Source organism: Epinephelus lanceolatus, chromosome 7 (genome assembly GCF_041903045.1).
Source record: "Epinephelus lanceolatus isolate andai-2023 chromosome 7, ASM4190304v1, whole genome shotgun sequence".
In the NCBI taxonomy this organism is placed as follows: Eukaryota; Metazoa; Chordata; class Actinopteri; order Perciformes; family Serranidae; genus Epinephelus; species Epinephelus lanceolatus.
In genome coordinates, this window is record NC_135740.1 from 29,855,297 (window position 1) to 29,874,891 (window position 19,595).

General features: G+C 42.1%; 1 protein-coding gene across 15 annotated transcripts in view; it reads left to right on the top strand.

Annotated features, from left to right (window-relative positions):
- The window catches only part of map7d3 (MAP7 domain containing 3), a 32,664-nt gene that overhangs the window by 5,671 nt on the left and 7,398 nt on the right, over nucleotides 1-19,595 (top strand). Inside the window, exons 2-14 of one of the 15 annotated variants that reach the window (XM_033633612.2) lie at nucleotides 2,984-3,088; nucleotides 3,431-3,511; nucleotides 3,620-3,783; nucleotides 4,096-4,207; nucleotides 5,322-5,405; nucleotides 6,131-6,238; nucleotides 6,968-7,069; nucleotides 7,429-7,527; nucleotides 10,166-10,291; nucleotides 12,956-13,095; nucleotides 16,899-17,029; nucleotides 17,172-17,392; nucleotides 19,434-19,563. In XM_033633612.2, the coding sequence (XP_033489503.2) occupies nucleotides 2,984-3,088; nucleotides 3,431-3,511; nucleotides 3,620-3,783; nucleotides 4,096-4,207; nucleotides 5,322-5,405; nucleotides 6,131-6,238; nucleotides 6,968-7,069; nucleotides 7,429-7,527; nucleotides 10,166-10,291; nucleotides 12,956-13,095; nucleotides 16,899-17,029; nucleotides 17,172-17,392; nucleotides 19,434-19,563 (1,603 nt within the window). The remainder of the gene's footprint in view (nucleotides 1-2,983; nucleotides 3,089-3,430; nucleotides 3,512-3,619; nucleotides 3,784-4,095; nucleotides 4,208-5,321; nucleotides 5,406-6,130; nucleotides 6,239-6,967; nucleotides 7,070-7,428; nucleotides 7,528-10,165; nucleotides 10,292-12,955; nucleotides 13,096-16,898; nucleotides 17,030-17,171; nucleotides 17,393-19,433; nucleotides 19,564-19,595) is intronic. The other 14 variants (XM_033633615.2, XM_033633617.2, XM_033633618.2 and 11 more) reach the window with 14 other exon arrangements.

Here is a 19,595-nt window from a genome sequence, read left to right on the forward strand (position 1 = left end):
ATATATCATTGTTGACATACTGTATGATGTTCCACCCAAATGTAAAGTATTTGTTGCTTATAATTTGACATATAGTCTGATAAAGACACCTTAAAAGCTTTGCTGCTCTGCTCTTTTTATTTAGCTATGAGTCATCTCATTTCAGAGTCCATGTCTACCCTGATACAGACCTAAGCATGGTTGAGGAGCTCCTCCATCCTGAGCGGCTGCATGTATCACTTAGCAACAGAGTGCTCAGCATTTATTCATTGCATCTTTTTTGCCTTTTAAGGTGGAGAGAAACAGGAAAAGACTGAGATTTGATGTGGAACAAAGAATCTGGGTTATATTTAACATTTCAGTTACATGATCTGCACAATCGATTGCTCAGCCATCAAATTTCAATTGCTTAGCATCTTTTTTTCTGGAGAGATCAATATGTTTTGACTTTGGATTTGTGATACAGTCATGCCCTAGAATTAGACTGCCTTTTCCCTGAATATAGATCACCTTCTTCCTCCCACAGTGCCCGTCTGTTTTTCCTGTCTGTTCTCTTGAGAAAAGGAGAATGTTTGTGTTGTCAGAGAGGTAATAGCAGTTCCATCAGTGTCCCAAAAGTCCATATGTTACCTAACCTTAAAATACACTGATACTCTCGTTACCTGCTAAATGAAGTATTTGCTTTGAGGTCAGTGTATTCTTTCTGGCATTGTATGATTCATACATACATACATATACAATTTTATGGCACAGAATTGCTGAGTCACTGTACTCTTTTGTATTGACAAGGCTGTTAAATGTGCAGTCAGATCACATGCATTTTTTAATCAACGCACCATTTAGCCGACTCACCAGCGGGGTTGAAGACTGGAGTGAAGTGACCAGTACACTTCCACTGGGCATTAGCTGCAGACTTTGACCCTTATAAGCTTCTTTGAATGGAGAGCATCGATGCTGCTGCAGAATACAGATAATGAGTGCATGACTACTTACCCTGTCAGCTCTCTTTGCTCTGTCCAGCTCCTGGTAACCCTGATATCTGGTTTGTTACAGCTACTTCAGATTGGTCAGAATCTCTGTGAGAGTTAGTAATCAGTCTCATATGGTCTGTCCAGATGCCCTTTTGTTTCTTATATTTTCTTGGCTGCACTAATAAATCTTCCTGTGGTTCAAGGGCGCAAATTGTTATATTCATATTAGTGAACTAATGTTATCTCTCAATTTGTTTGTGTCGTCCGCTCTGCTTTCTAGAGAGTTAGGCAGCAGACTGTAGAGTCAGTTTCCATATAAATAGGATAAACAGCGATTGGTGCTTGTGGTCTGCACAGCGTGAATGTTTTCCATACAACTTTGAAAGATGTTTGACTTTGATGATGTCCAGTAAGCTCCTTCCTGTAACCATTTTAACTCACTGCGGCTGCTTTTTTTGAAAACAAATGTCTATAAGGCTTCACTTTCTATAGCTGTTTCATAAAGCAGCCTTCCAGTGATTCGCTGGTTGAAAGTATTTATTGTGAAGTAGTAGAAAATCTGTGGTTGCATTAGCCTTATCTGTAAAGACTTTTCCAGATTTGGGTGGGAGAGGTGGCAGTATTACAGAGAATTTGAAAAAACTGTGGGGCTACTTTGTGGGAATAAAGAGCAGGAATTTAGGAGAGAAGAACAAAACTACAGTAGTCGTTGTCAGTGCAGTCATCTACTGCTTGGAGGTTGCACATGATGGTGACTTGGCATATCATGCCACAGGCAATGAGGCATTTCTTATCTTGTCTCCCCTCAGAAAGATTAGGGAAGTAGCATTTTAGTGCTATAAGTTCATTTGATCAACACTGGATTTGCTTTTCTGTGACACAACATCTGGCAAATCAGTGAGAGGTTTCATTTTGACAGGCAAATCTAATCTTTAGAGTCCTTTTCCACCTTGTTGTGTCATCGGTGACCTATGATTTGATGTCCATTCATTCAGTTGATTCAGTAACGTGATCACAATAACAGTAATTTTGCTAGAAAGTTTAATTAACTATGTGCAAATCACAATTATTCCTTTAACGGTTATGACAACAGTAGGATTTTATGTTATGTAACGCTATGTCAGTGATGGAGACAGTGAGAGACTTTCAGAATCAGAGCACAGTTGGGAGTGTTCATTAGTAATGTGAATATCACATGACTGACCATCGTCCTGCCACTTTGTCAGCAGTTCTGTAATGCTGAATACACACCGACACAGAAGGAGAAAGGACTGATAGCAGGGCGCATAAAGCTTGATCACGTCCTTGCTGTTTCCTTCCTTCCTGCCCCTGTATCTCCTGAGCATAATTCTTTGGCTCAAGAAAGTGCTAATGATCCTGTGGTATACCTGGTGGGATAGTTGATGTCTTTGGGTTACACACATGCTTAAAAGCATGTGTGTAACCCCAGCCGACCCCTGACCCCTGACTCATGGTATGACAACAAAATGCATTGCATCATGCAGTCTGACGTTTTCTCTCTGTGGTGCTGCAAATCATATCCTCAAAGAAAATAGTCCAGAAACAAAACAGCTTACTGCAAGCACAAGATGACCTGAAATCTGTCCTATATTGATTTTATTTAATAATTGGAATGGTGTTGAAGCAGTGTGCACCTCTGGGCGCATCAGCTGTATACCAGGAAGCTCACGAGGGTTTGATTCCTGACATGTTTCTCACAGCAGCCCATGCCCTCAGAGCTTGTCACAGAAAGCAGTGTATGGCTGGCTACAGGGTTGACCATGAGCGGGGGGGGGGGGGGGTTATGTCAGATGGCTGAATAGCTGGATTGTTCTGTAGCGTCAAATCCGTTGGATCTCTCTAGAACTGGCATTCCTATGGAAAACAAAGCACAGAGAAAAACGGCTGATTTGAACTTGATTGGTTCAGAGTACCCCAAGCAAACGGTTTCCTAGATATTATTTAATATGCTTGCTCAGATATGATGTGACTGTCATTCTCTGTGTAAACTGTGGGTGTCTGTGTGTTTTCAGCTGCAGCTGCACAGGCACAAGCCGAGGAGCGGCGCAGCCTGTCAGGGAACAGCCCTACAGGACCTACAACCAACACATCAGCTAAACCTCAGGGGAGTAGGCCAGGTAAATGACACCACACCTTGACACAGAAACAGATTGGTTCCCACAGATACTGCCCTGTCACCGTTCTATTGTCTTCCATAATCTGAACCATTAGATGCAACATAATCCACTCCCACCACCCTGTCAGTGTAGCTTCACTGCAGGTAAACCTGAGTCATCATCTTATTACTGTAACAGTTGACAAAGCTCATTACTAACACTCGCATGCATATATCTTGCCTGCCTGATGCAAAGCTTTTGTACCACTATGCTGCATTGTAATCCTCCTCCTGTGTTCTCCGAATATGTATTGCTGCATATGTTTTACCTTTTAACCACATAAACACATGTACATGTACGCAGTCATCGACGGTGCCGCACTTAGAATAGACGACCGACTGCGAGTGGCAAAAGAGAGGCGAGAGGAGGCAGAGAGACAACAGGGTGAGAGGGTGATCCTAGTTTCTGTGTGAAATTATTTCAGCCTAAGACAACACACTAATGAGTGACTTATTTCTCCTGCATGCTTGCACATGCTGTATGTGCGGGCAGCTTTGCGAGACTCTCAGATCATGGAACGGGAGCGCAAGGCCAAGATGCAGGTGGAGCGTCAGATGGAGGAGCGTCAGAAAAAGGTTGAAGAGCAGCGAAAGAAGGAGGAGCAGAAACGATTGGCTGTGGAGGAGAAGAGGAAGCAGAAACAGGAAGAGGAAAAGGTAGCTGCAGCATGGGTTGAATCCTGAGAGCATCAGAGCATTGCTTGCTAATGCTCAGTTGATTTCACTCTTGTAATTAAAATAATTAAAATTCAAGTTTTAATGTTTCCTTAATGCATTTTTTTTAAAAGGAGAGTAAGAACATTTTGAATAAGGGCAGTGTTCAGGGGATAACACTACAGTTATTCATTCATTGTAGAATGGTTATGACATCATCAAGTCTTGTCCTCTCTGCTTTTGGTTTAGGGATGAATGTTGCTTTGTTTTAAATGACTTGCATATTTCTTTTCCTCTGCTCCTGTAATTCTGCAGGAGCACTATGAGGCGGTGATGCGTCGAACACTGGAGCGTAGTCAGCGACTGGAGCAGAGGCAGAAAAGATGGTCCTGGGGAGGACTGTCCACAGACTCAGATGGACGGACAGGTAGAGGCCTTTCTCTCACCTTAAAAGTGCACCCTTTCCTTCCTGCTTCTCTGTTCAATTTGACTTTCATCATCCACTGGTGCAGCGAAGAGCCAGATAAGATAGAATTCTTTAAAACAAGACATGAATGTGGTCAGGTTCACAATGTGATCATATTTCACCACAGTTGGCGTGAAATCAAGCCACTGCATACATGAAAGCATTTTAAAGTTATATTTTTTTGCCAGCAACTGATGATAATGCCAGTGACACTCTTCGCTGTTTTGTGGTAGAAGTGCTCTCAAGCTGGTATTGATACACATGACACTCAGTCAAATGTGGTTATTCAGAGGTAGTTGCAGTCCTCTCTATGTTTTTGTGGTTAAAAATGCTAAAATCAAGTTGCAAAAGACTGAAGCAATTCGCACAAGATTAACTTCTGCTGCCATATACACACATTTTTGTTGAACTGCATCTCTGTCATTTTAGGGGCAGCTTTAATAACACAGCCTTGTTATCAGTCGTGCATTAATGCATAACAGAATTTTGCTTGTTAAGCTTGTCAACTTAACAATTTCCAGTCTGAACCTACCAGCAATGTTGAGGTTTGCTTCCAGACTGTTAAAGTGGAGAGCTTTCAACAACCAAATTTAGTTTAAGTTGAAAATAATATCAATATTGTTAGCTGTCAGCAATAATGCAAACCCTGTTCTGTTAGCAGGAAAGCAAACTCATAAAATCCAATTTATTTACTGAGGTCTGATGAACTGTAATCTGTCACGCTCTCACTCTCACAACACGACATGCATGTGATATTACTTGACTTCTTAACAACTAACACTTTAGTAATAAACCACAATGATCTGCAGATATCTGCAGAACATAAGAAACTTTCAAATACACATGTCATTTAAATTACATTGTGTTTAATTTGTAAGGCTACCAACTGATGACTCTTTGGTGCCACAATAGTAAATACTTAAGCCAGAGTATTTATTGCTTTAGGCCCTAGGTGTAAACCAGAGGCTGATGGCTAACAGCCAAGTTTCGCCTCTTCTTTCTCTCCCAAAATGAAAGATGTCCCTCAATATCTTGTATTTTATTGCTCCTCTCTGAGAGCTGTCTTTTCCCTCAGGAGACTCTGATGCCAGCGCCTCATCTCCAGTAACTATAGTTATCTCCCCTGCCTCACCAGAAAAGCCACCAAGGAGTCGACAAGGTTTTGTTTGTTGATAATTTGCTCACCGATGTAGCAACACTGCATGGACTGGCACTGTCACCTGAGATAGCTTGGTTACCCTCTATGCTTCCCATCAACCCCACCTGCAGTCTAACTGGCAGCTTTTCACTAACAGTTATGTGTATGGGCCCTGTGTTCTGAATGCGCCTTGTGCTGGGAGAATAGCTGGAAGTGTAGCTCTAGGTTTTTCACTCACTCACACTGTCGAGCACTTCCAGGTCACATGGGCGACTTTGCATGGAAGCCCAAGGCACTAATATCACAACTGGATTCTCTGGCACGGGTCATGTAAAGCTGATGATGCCCTCCTCTTCAGAGTGGTCAAATAGAAACATCTGTTATTTACCACCATGCCCAGCTCTGAAACCACAACAACTGTTATGGTTTGTTTAAAATGTACATTATTTACCATGATATTTACCAGCAAATTCATGCTGTATATCATGTATGCATCACTAAATGTGCACTGCGTCAGTAGCACATTAGATCAATGGGTTAATGGGATAATATATCAGCATATATAGATCTTATGTAGTTTGGTTTTAGGTATATCAATGAAGCAGCACATCACATTTAGCATACTAGGGGTGTTAGGATCTTGCAGAACCTTGTACTCCCTCGTGTGCACCCAAATGCCCTCCTCCGTCAGCCAACCTCTAGTGTAAACCCCGCCTCCCATGTCTGTCTCTCCTCCTCCCTCTTAGTGGACAAGCGCTCCACATCCACCATGAACCTGAAACAGCCGTCTGAGGCTGGCATCAGCAAACGCCTATCCTCCTCCTCTGCCACCCTTATCAAATCTCCCGACAAAAGTAAGTCTCCTCCCCCCCCCCATTTGCTCCCTCCCTCCCTCCCTCCCTGCCTCCTGGCATCCCGTCCTTGCATTCCAGTGCTGTGTCTCAATCAACGTAATATGTTCCAAACAGTGTTATAACCCAGGTAAATGTAATTCTGTGATAATTCATGTGTTGAAATCTACCAGGTGACAAACTGTAGATAATCTGGCACAGACCCACTTTCTCTTCCAACTCTTAAGCCTGACGTGAACTCTGACCCCTGTGCTCTCCATATCCAGGGTTTTACACACAGGTTCGCTGGAGCACTGACAGGCTGGTAACAATTGCTTTAGCTCTCTGTCTCTGGTTCCAGCTAATGATAACGTAGCATGGCTTCTCAGTCCATTCACTATGCAGCTCCTATGAAGCACTGAATCAAACTGTCAGAATCAGAAGGGGTCACATGAGCCTGTCACAATATTCGTAAGCATATTTTGATTCACAAGTATATTTGATTTCTTCTGAAAAAATAATCAACACAATCAATTGATTTGTATTTCTCCACAGTTTCTATGGGTTGCTAGTGCCATTTCATCATTCAGATCAATTTCTCTATACCTCTCAGTGTGTTTAATATGTATTCTTTTCCTTTTCCTTTTCCTAGGCCTTTGAATATATTCTAAGAAAGTCTGAGAGAGACTTTGTGCCATTCACAAGAGAGCACTGTGTAAATTTACCATTGGGTGTTTCATCACTGTCTCTCAGGTGCTAAGCCGAGGAGTTCTTCTTGTAACCGGTTGCCTAACAATGGCAACGCTGCTCAGGCCAGTAAGGAAGACGGCAAAAAGCTTCAGGTGGAACAGACAGGTGCAAAAGATCCCCTCTCCATCCTACACTATACTTTTATAACAAAGATGGTGTATAGTGCACAGTTCAGAGCTATGACAGCCATACAGCAAGCTGATGGTTTAAACACTCACAGCTATTAATACTACAACAGAGGATCTGGATTATGTCCTAAATTATCATCAGATGGGGCAGTTACAACTCTCCTCTGTGTACTTAGGCATTATCTATTAAACTTGGACATCAGCTGCTGTCTGCCCGAGCCTGGTGACTCACATAAGGCCAAATGAAGTGCACATGACTTGCAGTGTGTCTTTGGGGATTCCTTGTTGACGCCTTCCCAGTACTGCTTGGCTATAACTCCACTCTCATGTCCGTAGGCCGTTCCGTCAAGAAGAGAAGTTCCTCCCTCACTCGAGTAAGTGTGGGCAGAGCACAGACCCCTGCCAAGCCTGATAAGGGGACAACGGACGATCAAGGTGGCAAGCATGAACAATCGGCAATCTTTTTTTTTCCTAATGCCCCTATCTGCATCACTCAGGCCTCCCTTTTTTGAATAACAAGCATGTTGCTATGATGTTAACAGCTTGCTAATTCTGAATTTGCTCGGTTTTTAAAGCCTTATCGATTCTGTCGGTTTGGGGGATAACACTCTCACTTGGCTTATTTCAATGTCAGCAGCTATATGGGTCTTTAATATGGCCAGCTCTTCATTATACGTGTTCCCTCCTTCTGGCTCTGTTCTCTTCTATTAAGTCTTTCTCGCAGACTGCCGAATTACCCCCAGACAGCTGCTAAGCCTCTCTAAACTGTTGTGTCTCTGATTTACTGGGAACACTGTGCTCGTTCCATGTGTGCCATAACCCTTCTGTCGTCTTAACCCTACCAGATCCTGTCCTGTGCCATGTTTCTGACTGACAGCTTGACTTGTTTTAACCTTTATGTGTTGTTTTCTATCCAAGTGACAACCCAGGAATGGCTTTGTTGTATGCTGCGTCTGCGCTAACACAGTGCATTGTTTTGTTGTCACAAAGTGTTTATTGTTTTCTCCCTCCAAGATGATGTCATAGCTGGATTTAAATCGTTGGGCTCATGCTTCAGTGTGGTGTGTGTCAGTGCCATCCCACCGTAGCACCCCCAGAGTACACAAATGACCACGACAGCTCACTGCAGTCTGTGTTTTGTCATTAACCACCAATGCTTTTGTTTGTCCTATAGCCATGTCAGTATTTGTGCAGATGATCTGATGTGAAATGTTCCTGTTTTTGTATTTAAATGTTTGTTCTAAGTGGTCAGCCTAAACAGATAATACAACACAGCTACCATCAGTCATACTGACTCAGTACCTCTGCCAAAACAAAGCTCACACATGCACCATTTCTTCATAACTAAAACCATATCTCAGTCTAATAGCCCAGATTCTTAATACCTGGGTGCTGAGCAGCGAGCCGTGCTGCTGCTGTGCTCCAGGGGCTAGCACTCAACAGCTAACAAACAAGTCTGTCTGCAACAGATGTCTTCTCAGTCAGGGGCTCCAAAGGGAAGTGTGTGACTCTGTGCTCTCCTTTTGAAGAGCTAGAATTGAGGGACATGTGGCTAAATCAACCGGTAAACACTTAAACTCTTCCTCTGGTATGATTTCTGCTCTGTAGCTGAGGTAGCAACAATGGCATAAATGGGGATTGTTAAATCTTTCATTCCATGGAAGCAAGAGCTCTTTGTTTCTGCTGTGAAATCAGTGTCCCTCGTACATAGTGCTCTCATAATTAGTTACTTGTTCAGCACTAATCACTGTAGCAGCCTCCTTATTTTAATTCAATTTGGCACCTTCTTTATTAACCATAGAAAATTGTGCACAGCAGAAGCTAAAGAACTGTTGCCTGGTCACAGTCACTTGCCCTATCACAAAGGGTGCTCCGATCTGAATGGATTTTTTGGGCCAGACACCGATTGCTGGAAGCAGTATCCATTGATCACAGGGTCTATTTGAAGCCTTCTATTCATTGTGTCACATTATTTATTTATTTGACCATTTTTAACATTGTTTATTTAGTATTAAAATTAAGAAGAGAAAATATGAATTGGCAGCCGTTCTTTATTAGCAGGCAACATGCGCAACATATTTCACTCTTTCTCTGTTAAGGCCCAGACACACGACACTGGAATCAAAGAGCTAGTGGAGACAAAGGCCGATTATTGCGTCAACTGACATTACCTGTGCCTGGGCCAAAAAGTTATGCAGGAACACACTGCAGAGACTACTGCCAATGTCCAACTAGCACGTATGTTCAGAGTGATTTCACTCACTGACAGACTCCGTCATCTCCGACACTGATACAACATGCTAGCCAATATAATTTATATTGTCATTTTAGTGGAACTTATTTCACATACATTTTTATCGTACCATTATATGATGAAACACACTTTATTGTTATTGTTTCATAGCATATAACTGATGCAATGATGGCGGACACTCACGCACAAACATACACCAATGCGTATAAGGGACATCTGCGTTTTGCAACACATGCTCTGTCTCTCGTCTCTAATCCATTTAGAATGAATATCGGCTGATAGCGATTGGTGGCCAATCAGTCGGGGCACCCTTACCTGTCACTTTTAGGTTTTGTTTCACTTCTCATCTTCTTACCCAGTAGTGTTCCTCTGCTGACTTTGAAGTTCACTAATGGATTATTTTTCCCCATCAGCACACCTCCCTCCACCTCAAGGGACCATTGATTTGACCTCATTGTCTACTACTGTTTTAACTGATCTTCAGTTACCAGACAATCAGTCTTTGGTCTGTCTCAGCACTCTTCCATGGCACGCTCTCCTTACTGTCTCTCATTGACAATGCTCATTTTGTTGAATATCACTGAAAGTTAACGGAACAAAGACAGCTGATGTGGAGCCATGTAAGACTATTGAGACATAACCTTTGGTTGTTTATGTTGATTCTCTCTTGTTGGTTAAATCACATGGTGACCTTTCTAAATTTCATTGACCCTCCCCCTCTTCCCCCTTTTGCCTTCACCCCCCATTCTCATCCACTCTTTCCTTCTTGGCTTCTTTTTTCTCCCACTCTGTTTTTCGGGTGATTTTTCGGCCATGTAGCTCGCAGGCCACCAGCCGGCACTGTGGACGGAGGGGTCCTTAGTCGCCTGCTCACCCCCACCCAGGCCTCACTAGCTAGGAGCAAGAGCGCCGCCGCCCTGTCCGCTGAAGGAACAAATGCTCCAGGTAACCCAGGAGACCCAAACAAAGAGGAAGGATGGCTAGAAGCAGACCCCAGTCCTCCCTACTCATCCTCATTTTATCAGTAGAAAGTCAACACACTCACTTGCAGTATCACCTCACTAGATCTGAGCTCATATCCCAGTGCCCTGCTGCAGACCCTCATGCTTTTGGAACAATCCTCACAACGAAATAGGTTGCCTCATGGCAGTGATGGTGGATTTACAGAAGTCGCTGCACAGCTTCCCGAGTCTAAAAGCCACTATTGTAATGATCAGCTGTTTATGCTATTTATGTACAGTAATCATTTGCAGCAAAGTACACTCATGTGAGAGAGCATAGTTACTCTGTAAATATTGACACACATGGGTACAGCTCATATGCACTCTCAGATCTGACACAATTGGCTGTTGTGTGCTGAGCTGAGCTGAGCAGGGCCAGCTTGGCTGGGAGTATTTCTCTGCATCTGAGGAGCCTCAGGGTCCATGCTGGGAGATTTGCTCTAAGCTGCTTACCTGTTGGTTCTTGTTACGTCAGAATGAAGCTGTTGGGCTGTTGCATGTGTTCTCATAGTAAGGATAGAGTGCTGGGGACTACAGTACACGTTGCTGAAAGAGAAATCACTGGCACTTCCATAAATTATATGGGCTTGAAGTAATACCAATCAATTTAAGTATGTCTCCACTCTGGCACTAAATTTTGGGCTGGCATTTTGGAGTAAAATATGCTCTGAAGCCATCTGGCTTGTTTTTTGTGTCTCACCGGATGAAATGCATGCCTTAAATTTCAAGTGAACTGCTTCTCTGTTACACTGTGATGGGATTGATCTACAGTACACAAGGTAGCAGTTGAGGTTATACATACAAGTAGGCCCAGACAGCCTGTTTCAAATCTTATGATGAACACCGCATTATTTTAAAGATGGAAAGAACCATACTGTAAAGCCCTGACTCTCCAAAGCTGCAACTGTATTCCCCGTGTGGGTTTTAGGTTGTGTTGTTTATTGATCGGCCATTACAAACCCATTAACAGCTATAGATCTTTGCTAAGTATGGCCCCAGTAGAAACATGACACATCTACATTAGTAGCAGCAGCAGCGATAGCTCATGGCAGGGTAAATTTCACAGTCATAGCTGCTCAGTGAGCAGTCGGAATGAATTACAGAACACATTTGTGTGCAGGCCGTGTGCAGGCCGTGTGCAGGCCGTGTGCAGGCCGTTTGCAGGCCGTGGCAGCGAGAGTTCTCCAGGTCTCGAGATTATCATGACTAATCCCTCAGTCTGACACAGCAAACTCACAGTGGACAGCAGTCTTTACGCTCCATGCCCAGGTGACACTTTAACTCTCTGGTGAAGACAGTTTTAGTTATTGAGCACCGTATTATCAGCACTTAAGGTCAGTTGGTCCCATTTCTATACAGCTGAGATTATTTGTGTGTTAAACTCTTGGGAAACTGTAAGGCAATGCTTGTGCTAGAGATGGCTTTGTCATGGATAAGCCTGTCAAGATGACTATTTTTGTTGGATATTTTGTCCCAGAAATGACTGTGATAAATGATATTATTGTCATTTTTAGATCATTTTTTGCCAGTGATAATATAATAACACAATAATGCAAGTACACCCTTACAAAGAGCAATGAACTTTTAACTCTTAAAAATATTGAGACACCGGAATGGGTGTGTGAAACTGATACAAAGAGCAGACGAGAGTAGAGAAGCATTGGGCTTGAAATGACAGCAAAAGGTAGTGTCTTAGCCTAGTTTTTAGGTGTTCGTTCAGCTTAGGTGCTGTGAAAAAAAAATGCTTAGGTGCTGTATCCAAGTCTTAAAACAGTTGGGAAAACCCTGCTGTTCAGTCTGACATCATGTTGGCCAAAATTTTATATTCTTATGTGAACAAACACAAATATAAATACAAGGACATTAATATATGGACATGGCCTAGATCACTTTTGCTGACCTCAATAACATGATAATGTAATTATTGTGACTGGGCCTGTCACAATCCTGGAGCCACAGCATATGTTGTATTCAGTGTCTGGAGAGTTGAGGTATGATCGCAGGAAGAATTAAAAGATCGCTCATTATTCTCATTTTTTAGTTAACACCTGAACGCAACAAATGACACTCAACATTCACTGTGTGTTTAGTGTGCTAATAAATCTGTGTGGTATGTGTTTGCAGTGTCAGTGTTCATTGTACTGTGTTGGTGGTAGGTTTTGTGTAGTTTGTGCTGTGCTGTACTGTGTTGTGGTGCTTGGTGTTCAGGTTTGTTCCTTATCTGTCCAGAGGGTTTGGCACCTGTTGAGTTTTTTGGGTGTTTTGTGAGATTGTTGCTCTCTGCTCCTCATGTTTCCTATAATCTCCAGCCCAATCAAAGCTTCAGAAATCAAGCTAATTGCCTGCCTAAAATGCTACATCTAACAAATCGCTTTTGTTTTGTGCTCTTGTCCCCTCACAAAAACACTGTCCTGCATTTCTCTTACCCATCATCTGCCCTCCCTTCCCCGTTCTCTCTTTCTCTCCCACGTTCCCCCTCTCTCTTCCCCATCCACCCTCTCTTTTCATTCATTTGGCTTTTTGCTGCTTTGCTGCCCAACTCGGCCGCTTATCACGCCTCCTATTGGTTGTGCTCCTCTGGCCCTGCGATGACTGTTTCCTTTACCAGAGTGTCACCTGTGTCCTCGCTCAGCCTCTGCCAGTCCCCTGCACCCACCGCGGGGACCCGTGCGCAGCCGCAGCATTGACCGACAGAAGAGCAGCATGACCACGTCTGTGTCAGCTGATGGAGCCCTCGACCCTTCACTGGTGAGAACACCTCTTCATATTAATGTTGCTAGAACTGCTGGCTCACAGCGCAGGGTGTTTGCAGAACCAAAATGAGTCAAGCTCTTCTGTGTGAAAGCCACCATTTGTGATGTTACAAGTCTTTAAACCTACGACTGAACTTATTACTTTTTACTTTATGCTTGCACTTACCTGTTGGCAAAAAGTAGATTGACCTTACTTACTGTAATAACCATATTCCTACAGAAAACCTACTTCTTCAAGGGAAAGAAATGATATCTCCAAAAGTCTACTTTGTAAATTGTCTTCGATTTGGTTCAAAATTGTCTTGAAAATCATTCGTCCCAAAAATCATTTGTCCAGTCTTTGTCAGAGTGTCTACAGGTATTAGACACTTGAATTTAATATGACATTTACAAAAAGAAATGCTGTAATGATCTGAAGTGAAAGTTTTCTTAGCAGAGAATTTTTCTTGAATGTCATCCTTGTCCTCTCCTAAAACTGTTTTTTTATATTGCTATGCCAGTGCAGACACTTAGCATACGTGTGTTGAATGGCAAAGCATGCACTAGCTGACCGACCAATATTGTTATCAGGTGGTCTGTTTGCTTGTATTGTAGTGGCAGGGAAAGTTGCCAATGATTTGATAACGTTTCATTCAGTAGGTCCAGTCATTTTGGATGCGAGGGTATAGAAAACCCTTTTATAACATGACATATTTCATGACATATTGATTGTAACTGTCAACAGTGATATCTCAATTCGAGAATTTTATTCATTCATTTACGATACAACTGTGTGGTCAAAAGGATAGTGTTAAATTATTTTACAGCCCTGTGTTAGTCAGTCAGTCAGTCAGTCAGTTTGCATTTATTGAGAGTAACCTTGATGTCTGGCTTCAGATGGTATCTGTAATATTATCCATAGTCAAACTGCAGAGTGATAATAGACACGTTCAAGTCAGTATATGATGTATGGACCATGGTTATAGAAATAAGTTATATTGTCAAAACAAAAGAGAGAATATCATGCAGAATATTGAAGTTACTGGGGAATAGTGCTGTGTTTGTAAAACCGTGTTACGCCTTTCGAATACCAGCAGTAGTGTGGTTTTATTTCCATGGGAAATTCATCTAATTTGACTTGGAAAATATGGATAGACCATAAAGACATTTTAGTGATGGGCACAATTTAATTACTGGAATCACTGGAAGAGATGGACACCTTTTCCAGGCATACAGATGTCTTGCGTGGTGACAAGTGGATTCTTTCCTACATCGAAGTGACATTGCTCAGCAGGCACCAAAGACTCTGATTTATATGCACATATCCGGCTACATTTGCCTGTCAAAGTACTTCTGCAGGATGCTAACCATAGGGAAATGTTGTTCCTCCAGCTGTGCTCTGGCCTTTTGTGGTCACTCATAATATAAACTTGTTCATACATGGCCAAAATACTACCCTAGTTACTGCTACTCTTAAGTGATGCCTCAGATGTTCTCACTTGGTGGCTCCTCATGCCTGGCTTTCTCTCTTTCTTACTCATAACCTGCCTGTCGTCCTCAGCCTCTGTGGATGTGAAGCGCCTCATTGTCATAGCATGAAACAAAGGGATCCACAGTGGCCTCATTATGGACAAATCAGACCATGCAAAGCAGACCCCACCCTGATACTGAGGCCTAATGTGTAAAGCCTTTTGACTTTCCTCACCATTTCATTGTATTCTCTCCTCCGCATGCACAGATTGGTGTGGAGATAATTGAATTGCACAGCCTGTCACTCAGGCATTGTGAGACACTGTGGTTAAATTGTGTCTGCCACGTCAGCTGAGTTAGGCTTCCTGCGTACAGTGGAGGCTTTCCTTTTAACAAATGTTTAAAAGGTATACATGTGTGGCACACAACAGGGGATTGTCTGTGTCAGAAGCATTCTCACCCACTGGAAATACACCTATGGTTTAGGTGAGGGGTGGCATTTGTCTGACGATTTTCAGCTTAGAGTCATACCATCAGATTCCCAAATCTTGTCACCTCTCCAGTTAGACACTGTCATTGCCATTTTTGTGTAAGTGGCTGTTTTCTTCATCCTCTGATGTCTGTTTTCATCCGGTTTCGCACAGTCTTCATGATAGTCCCTCATCAACACGCCTACTTGCTGTAAATTCTACGGATAATAACCTGCTCCATTCACACATGGGCTCAGTCGGACATTACACAGACTTTGCACTAGGGAGCTGGCAGGATAAAGTCTGTTTGGCACCTGTTGTCCGAGCCAACTGATTAAGACATTTGTGTTCTCACATACAGCTCTCTTGGGTAATGTCTCGAAAATATCAGGTTTGCAGTACGTGTGTGAAAGGGGCTTATGTAGGTTCCTTCCTTCCTTTGCTTACGAAGGGGTATGAGGACAGGTATAAGGTCCTTATGCTAAAGTTACAGCCGTGTGTGTCTTTGAGATTACTTCTAGACCTCTTACAGCGACACTGTGTCTGTGTGCTGTTTTTGCTCCAATGCTATATTGACATTAATAGGAAATGAATGCCTTGTTGTCCCTGTTATGAAACTGTACACCAATCGCTTGTTTACTGTCCTGCTTTTCCCTCCCGTCCGCCCCTGAGAATAATGGTCAAGCTGTGTGACCAAAGTTAATGCACTTTATTGTAAGAGCAATTTCTTACTTGAATACATAAAATGCATTGTATCTAAATTTGAACTGCTAACTACTAAAGGCCTGATGAAAGGGCAATACTGTATATTTCTGTCTGTCTGAGTGTCACATGGTTGACCCTGCTGTGCCCTTTGTCATCATGTTTTGCAGCTCCAAACTTAGCACATGAGCATTAAAAATAGATGAATTAAAACTTGATCCATGGCTCCTTTACACCAGCACTCTGTCACTGTTTGAACTGATATTGAAACCAAAAAAGGCAGATTTAAAAAAAAGTGAAACTGTCCTTCGATACTATAGTTACTGTTACTTTATTATAATTGACATTTTTGTTTTTTGTGTATTTTCTTTTCTTTAGGCAAACTCGTGATTCTGTCCAAATGTAAAGATAATTTGGTTGAATAGACCAGTGGTTGCCAACCTCAGGAGGCAGACCCTTTTTGCTGTCCCAAGATCAACATTAGGAATTACAAGATGGTTAATGGAATTAATTTAGTAAGAACATATGCAGTGTTTCTGCTACACAAAATAGTCTTCCATAATACTGGATACATACACCCCTCATGGGCCTCTAAAATATTTAATATGACACAATCTGAGAAAAAAAGGTCACTGTTTGGTTTAAGTGCTCCATATTTATGTCCACATCAAGGCTGTGAGCTGTGATGAGGGATTACAAGTATTTTACTATTTAATTTTAACAAGTCACAAACCTGTTGGGAATAACTGGCACAGACCAACAGGTCATAGTGTGTAAAGGTCTGTCCACACCAAGAATGATAACTATAACAATGTAAGCATCCACACTGATTAAAGATAGCCTATCAGTCAAGAAAGCTCACTCTGCCACAAAATCTGGGGACCAAAACGTCACCAGATGTATACTGCGTAGCAGACCAACTGGCAAAAGGGGAAAAAAAAAAGGCAACCGCTGGCCTTGAAGGACGACAGAGGGGTCTCTGACTGACGATTAGAATCTCTGACTTTCAAGGGGCAGCCCTAGATGATTTACAAGTTTTGTTGATACACAATGATATTTGAATTAACAATGACAATAGGAAGAGGTGTTTGTAAGGATAACTTGTGAGTTTTTAACCATGATCCTTGTTCAGTGATTTTTATGAATGACCTTCTTTCCCATCTCTGTGGAACTACAGAAGGACAAGCAGTTTACATCGCCTGCAAGGCAACGTCCCCCCTCCCCATCTTCTACCCTGGGACGCAACCGTTCACCATCCCCAGCACCCAACCCCGCCCCGAAGAGGACCCCATCCCCAACAGCATCCAAGTAAGACGACAACCATTTTCCAACAGCTCATGTGATTTAGTGATATTTCTCTCAATTTTTTTATTTGACAGTTTGTATGTAGCCTTTTATTTTGATTTCATTATAAAACACAAATGGAGACAATCATTCTTTGTTTCTGCAGGCAAAGTCCCAAGACACGCCCACCCTCACCGGGTGCAATGAAACAACGTCCCCCATCCCCTCAGCCTACGTCGGCTAAACCTCCACCTATCCAGAAACCAGCTCTCACTCCAACAGGACCTCCCATCTTGCGGAAGAGGGACTCCAAGCCCAAGGATCTGTGTCCTGTCCAGGCTGTGTCTCCACAGTCCTCTGAGTCCAGCAAGACCAAAGACAAAGATGGTGAGCAAATTCTCAGTGATAAGAATGCAGTCCACAATATAAATGTTTTATTGTACTTCATAAAATTATATCTAACAATGCAGAAGGTCTTTCACAATAGTATAAAACATTAAAAACAGGTGCATATAAAGGCAGACCTCACAGCGTGGTCAGCTGACTGATTTTTAAATAGTCAGTTTCAATATTTGCAGAGGCTGATTGTTATTCTGGCAACCAGGATGTTTGCACTGGTGCATCGAGACATGCTGTCATATTCAGGGCAGGAAGTAAATGACACAGCTAGATAAGCTGAAACCTTTCTCATCTTAACTGCATAAATTTTAATGAAATCTGTAGCCATGCAGGTCCAAACCTATTTACACACCCAGAAAAAGATCAGTCATTGTTGTTGACATTTCACTGAGACACATCTTGTTCCACATAATCACCTATGAATAACTGGTGTTCCCTTTATCTGTTGCAAGTAAAGTTTGTTCCTACAGGAAGGCTTCCTGCTGGTCATCCTCCATTTAATCATTTTCTAAAGTAGAAATGTCAATCTTCATCTATTATCACATTTAAGTTGTATTCCGTATTATTTTAAATATTCAAATTATATTTAATTTTTCATTTGCTCATATCTAGCAAACTGTTATTGCTGATCCACTTAATTGCTAGGAGAGTAAAGTTTTTTTGCAATATTATTATTATTATTGATTAAATTGTCAGAAACATTGTTAAATTGTTCAGTGACAAAATATTGTTTTTTGCAAGTCACTATTAGCTTCAGCCTGTGGCACTTGATTTAAAGGTCCAGTAATCTCTCAAGACAGATTCTGCAATCTACATTATAGAAGAGGAGGAGGTAAATGAAGATTTTTTTTTTTTTTTTTTTTTTAACTGATGGATTTCCAGATTGAAGGTCCAGAAACACCAAACTGACTTCAGAGAACTAGCAGCAATGAAGGCCCCTGCTGCGTCACCTGACATTGCCATGTTTCAGCCAAAAGAGTTGCACTTGTAAAAGCAATTAAAAGGAGGAAATAAAACAGCAAGAGCTTGTAGATTCAAAAGAAATTGCGGAGGTGGGGGCTGTGCATTAATAAATTGTTGAATTTGCGGAAAACAAAAAATAGCTTTGATTAAAAAATATAAAAAAAATATTAAAGCTGCAGAAAAGACATGAGAATATTAACAATATTATGATATTTATTGCACGGGAAATAGAATGAGTAAAAGCTCTTTGTTCCCTATGTTATCAGTGATGCTTACAGTAGCATCATGACTTTGAGCAGAAGATCATGTGATCACGGTTTAATACTGCCTCATAGAGCAGTCGGTTTAGTATTATCATCTGATTTAATAGACAGATCATGTACAGTACCAAAGTGTGTGTGTGTGTGTGTGTGTGTGTGTGTGTGTGTGTGTGTGTGTGTGTGTGTGTGTTGCAAACTGACGTGGCAGCAGCTCAGTTTCCAATAAATCTCAGTGGAACAGGAGACCTATTAGATTCCAGCTGGAGTCACATCCTGTTACAGATCTGAGGTTGTTGCTGCTGCCACCTCTTGGAGACAAATATGCTCTGCAAGACAAAAGAGCTTAGTAATGGTTTATTACTCTGTTCAGCTGGGCAGAGACCATTTTCCAGTGTATCCATTTTAAAGATGTAACAACAAAATTGTGGTTGGTGGCACGGTTTTGGTACGCTCATTTATAATTAGCAGTGTATGTTTCTTGTGCTTCTAGAATGCCACCATGCTATCTAAAATCAAACACTGGGGTGGCATTATGCCAGCATTGTTTGGATCTGTGTAAAAAAGCAAGGCCAGCATAATAAATGGTCTTTGTTACTGAAATATTACAGATCTCTGTGTAAAAAGGGCTCATGTCACAACCAACCTCCTCCATCACCATCCTGGCTTGCTCCCTTCTCATCACTCATCCTCGAGTCACTGCATCCTGTGAAGGGCCAGATGCTGTGGCCTCGGGTCAGCACTACTCTGAGAAATGGGTGACAAGAAGTGCTTAATGCTTTCTCTATATTTGTCTTCCCACCTGCCAGACTCTAAAGCCTCGACGGGCACCAACTCAGCCGCTGAAGCAGCCAAGATCCTGGCAGAGAACCGCAGGCTGATGCGAGAGCAGAAGGAAAGAGAGGAGCAGCTCAGGATACAGAGAGAGGAAGAGGAGAAGTAAGACTTTTGGAATTTTTCAGTGAATCTCT